Genomic DNA, 1,912 nt, shown 5'->3' on the forward strand with positions numbered 1-1,912 from the left:
CACACACACATACACACACACACACACACACACACATATATATATATATATATATATATATACATTTTTATTTTTATATTTTCCGTTTTCATTTGAAGTTTAAAATTTTTGTATTTTAAATACATGTTTTTAATTATAGTATGTCTATATAGTTTTTTTGTATTTTTTATTTCAGTTATTTTAGTACATCAAGTTAAACTAAATGAAACTGAAATTGTTAAAGACTGAAATAAATAGTTTTTTTGTTTGTAGTTAACTATAATAACCCTGGTGTAATAAAATCACTTGCATGCCGGTGCAAAGTTATATCCAATTTTTAAACTCGTGTGCTGCAAGCTAACAGACCCTGTCAACTTTCATCACAATCTCCAACCCTTCAACTCCAAGTATCTTGCTTTAAAACCTGCATGACAGATCAACTGTCCAGTGATGAATAGAAACAGTGAACTGGTTTGTGTGTTGCTCCTCAGCTGCTTTGGAGGGGCTGTGTTCTGCGTCTGTCATCTTCCATTACCCAGGAGGCACTGCGGGGAAGAGCGGAGCCCGCAAACCTGGCGTCTCCTCTGCTGCCGATGCTGGAAAGAGACACAGACCTGGTCAGTGCAGTCAGACATGTCTATAGCATCCCTTTTGTCTGAACAAATGGTTTCCCCAAAAATATCAAGATGACTTTTTTTTTCTTCATCTTTTCATTTTAGTGGCTTGAGAGATTCTGGAGTTCATATTTAATTCTGTTGTAGATCTTCTGTATAGCTTTGCTTTTTTCCCCCCACACTCACATACATTCAAGAAAGAAATGTGAGGATCTCCTATGGAAACTGAAATAATGTTTTTATTTACATCATGAATTAATGTGTAAGTGAAAGAGTTGGATGTCTCTTAAATTATGTGTCTGATGTAATTCACTGCTCTTGATTTGATTTTTATTTCTTAAGTGAAACAAAGTTAGGAGTGAATTGTCACTTTTTCTCCACAGACAGCAACAGAAGCATATAGTCTAAAGCAGACACATGATTATTGCTCAGTGTGTTATGCTGATCTAAAGCAGAGATCATTCTAGAACAGAGGAAAATTGTCAGTTTTCAATTGATCTATTTATTTATTTTGTAAAATTTTTTTTTCTTCTGAAATTTAATATACTGTGGTGTAGGTACGGTCTTTCTTTCTTTCTTTCTTTCTTTCTTTCTTTCTTTCTTTCTTTCTTCTGTCTTTTCGTTTTTTTTTTTCATTTTTCTTTTTCTTTCCAGTTTTCTTTTGCGTTTTTAAATAAATAATAATTTTAACTCATTTTAACTAAATAAATAAATAAGTATATCATTCATTTACAGTGGGTATAGAAAAGAATCACCCCCCTTTAAAATAATCACATTTTGTTGCTTTGCAGCCTGAAATGAAGACGGACACAGTTTTTGTTTTATCCAGCTGTATACATCCAAATGAAAGATATAACACCAACATGTCAGAAAAAAATAATAAAAAAACAGAATCACTTTGAGTTGGAAAAAAGATCACCCTCCTTCTAAAAATGACTTGTTAACTCAGTCAGGTGTAGCTAATCACCTTCTCAATGGCACACAAAGCCATTTGACTTTCAACTGTGATCAGCTGTGGTCATTTTGATTAGCTCAGCATGAAAAGAGCTTTCCTGGAGCATTTCAGTCCTTGGTAGTGCAACTGAAGCAAACAATCAACTATGGGTGGCAAGACACTGTCAAAAGATCTCTGGGATAAAGTTGTGGACGGGCACAAGTCAGGAGATGGATACAAAAACATTCAAAGGCTTTATCAATCCCTAGAAGCACAGTGAAGTCTATTATTAAGAAGTGGAAGGTATTTGGTACAACACAGACCCTCCCTGGATCAGGACGTCACTCCAAACTGGATGAAAGAGACAGGAGGATACTGCTCAGAG

General features: G+C 34.7%; 1 protein-coding gene across 2 annotated transcripts in view; it reads left to right on the forward strand.

The window, feature by feature from the left end:
• LOC107669949 (trafficking protein particle complex subunit 9-like) overlaps positions 1-1,912 on the forward strand; it is a 252,767-nt gene that overhangs the window by 5,042 nt on the left and 245,813 nt on the right. For both annotated transcript variants that reach the window (XM_016462382.1, XM_016462383.1), the window contains exon 3: positions 471-596. In XM_016462382.1, the coding sequence (XP_016317868.1) occupies positions 471-596 (126 nt within the window). The remainder of the gene's footprint in view (positions 1-470; positions 597-1,912) is intronic.

Source organism: Sinocyclocheilus anshuiensis, unplaced genomic scaffold (genome assembly GCF_001515605.1).
Source record: "Sinocyclocheilus anshuiensis isolate Anshui unplaced genomic scaffold, SAMN03320099.WGS_v1.1 scaffold160, whole genome shotgun sequence".
Taxonomy (NCBI): Eukaryota; Metazoa; Chordata; class Actinopteri; order Cypriniformes; family Cyprinidae; genus Sinocyclocheilus; species Sinocyclocheilus anshuiensis.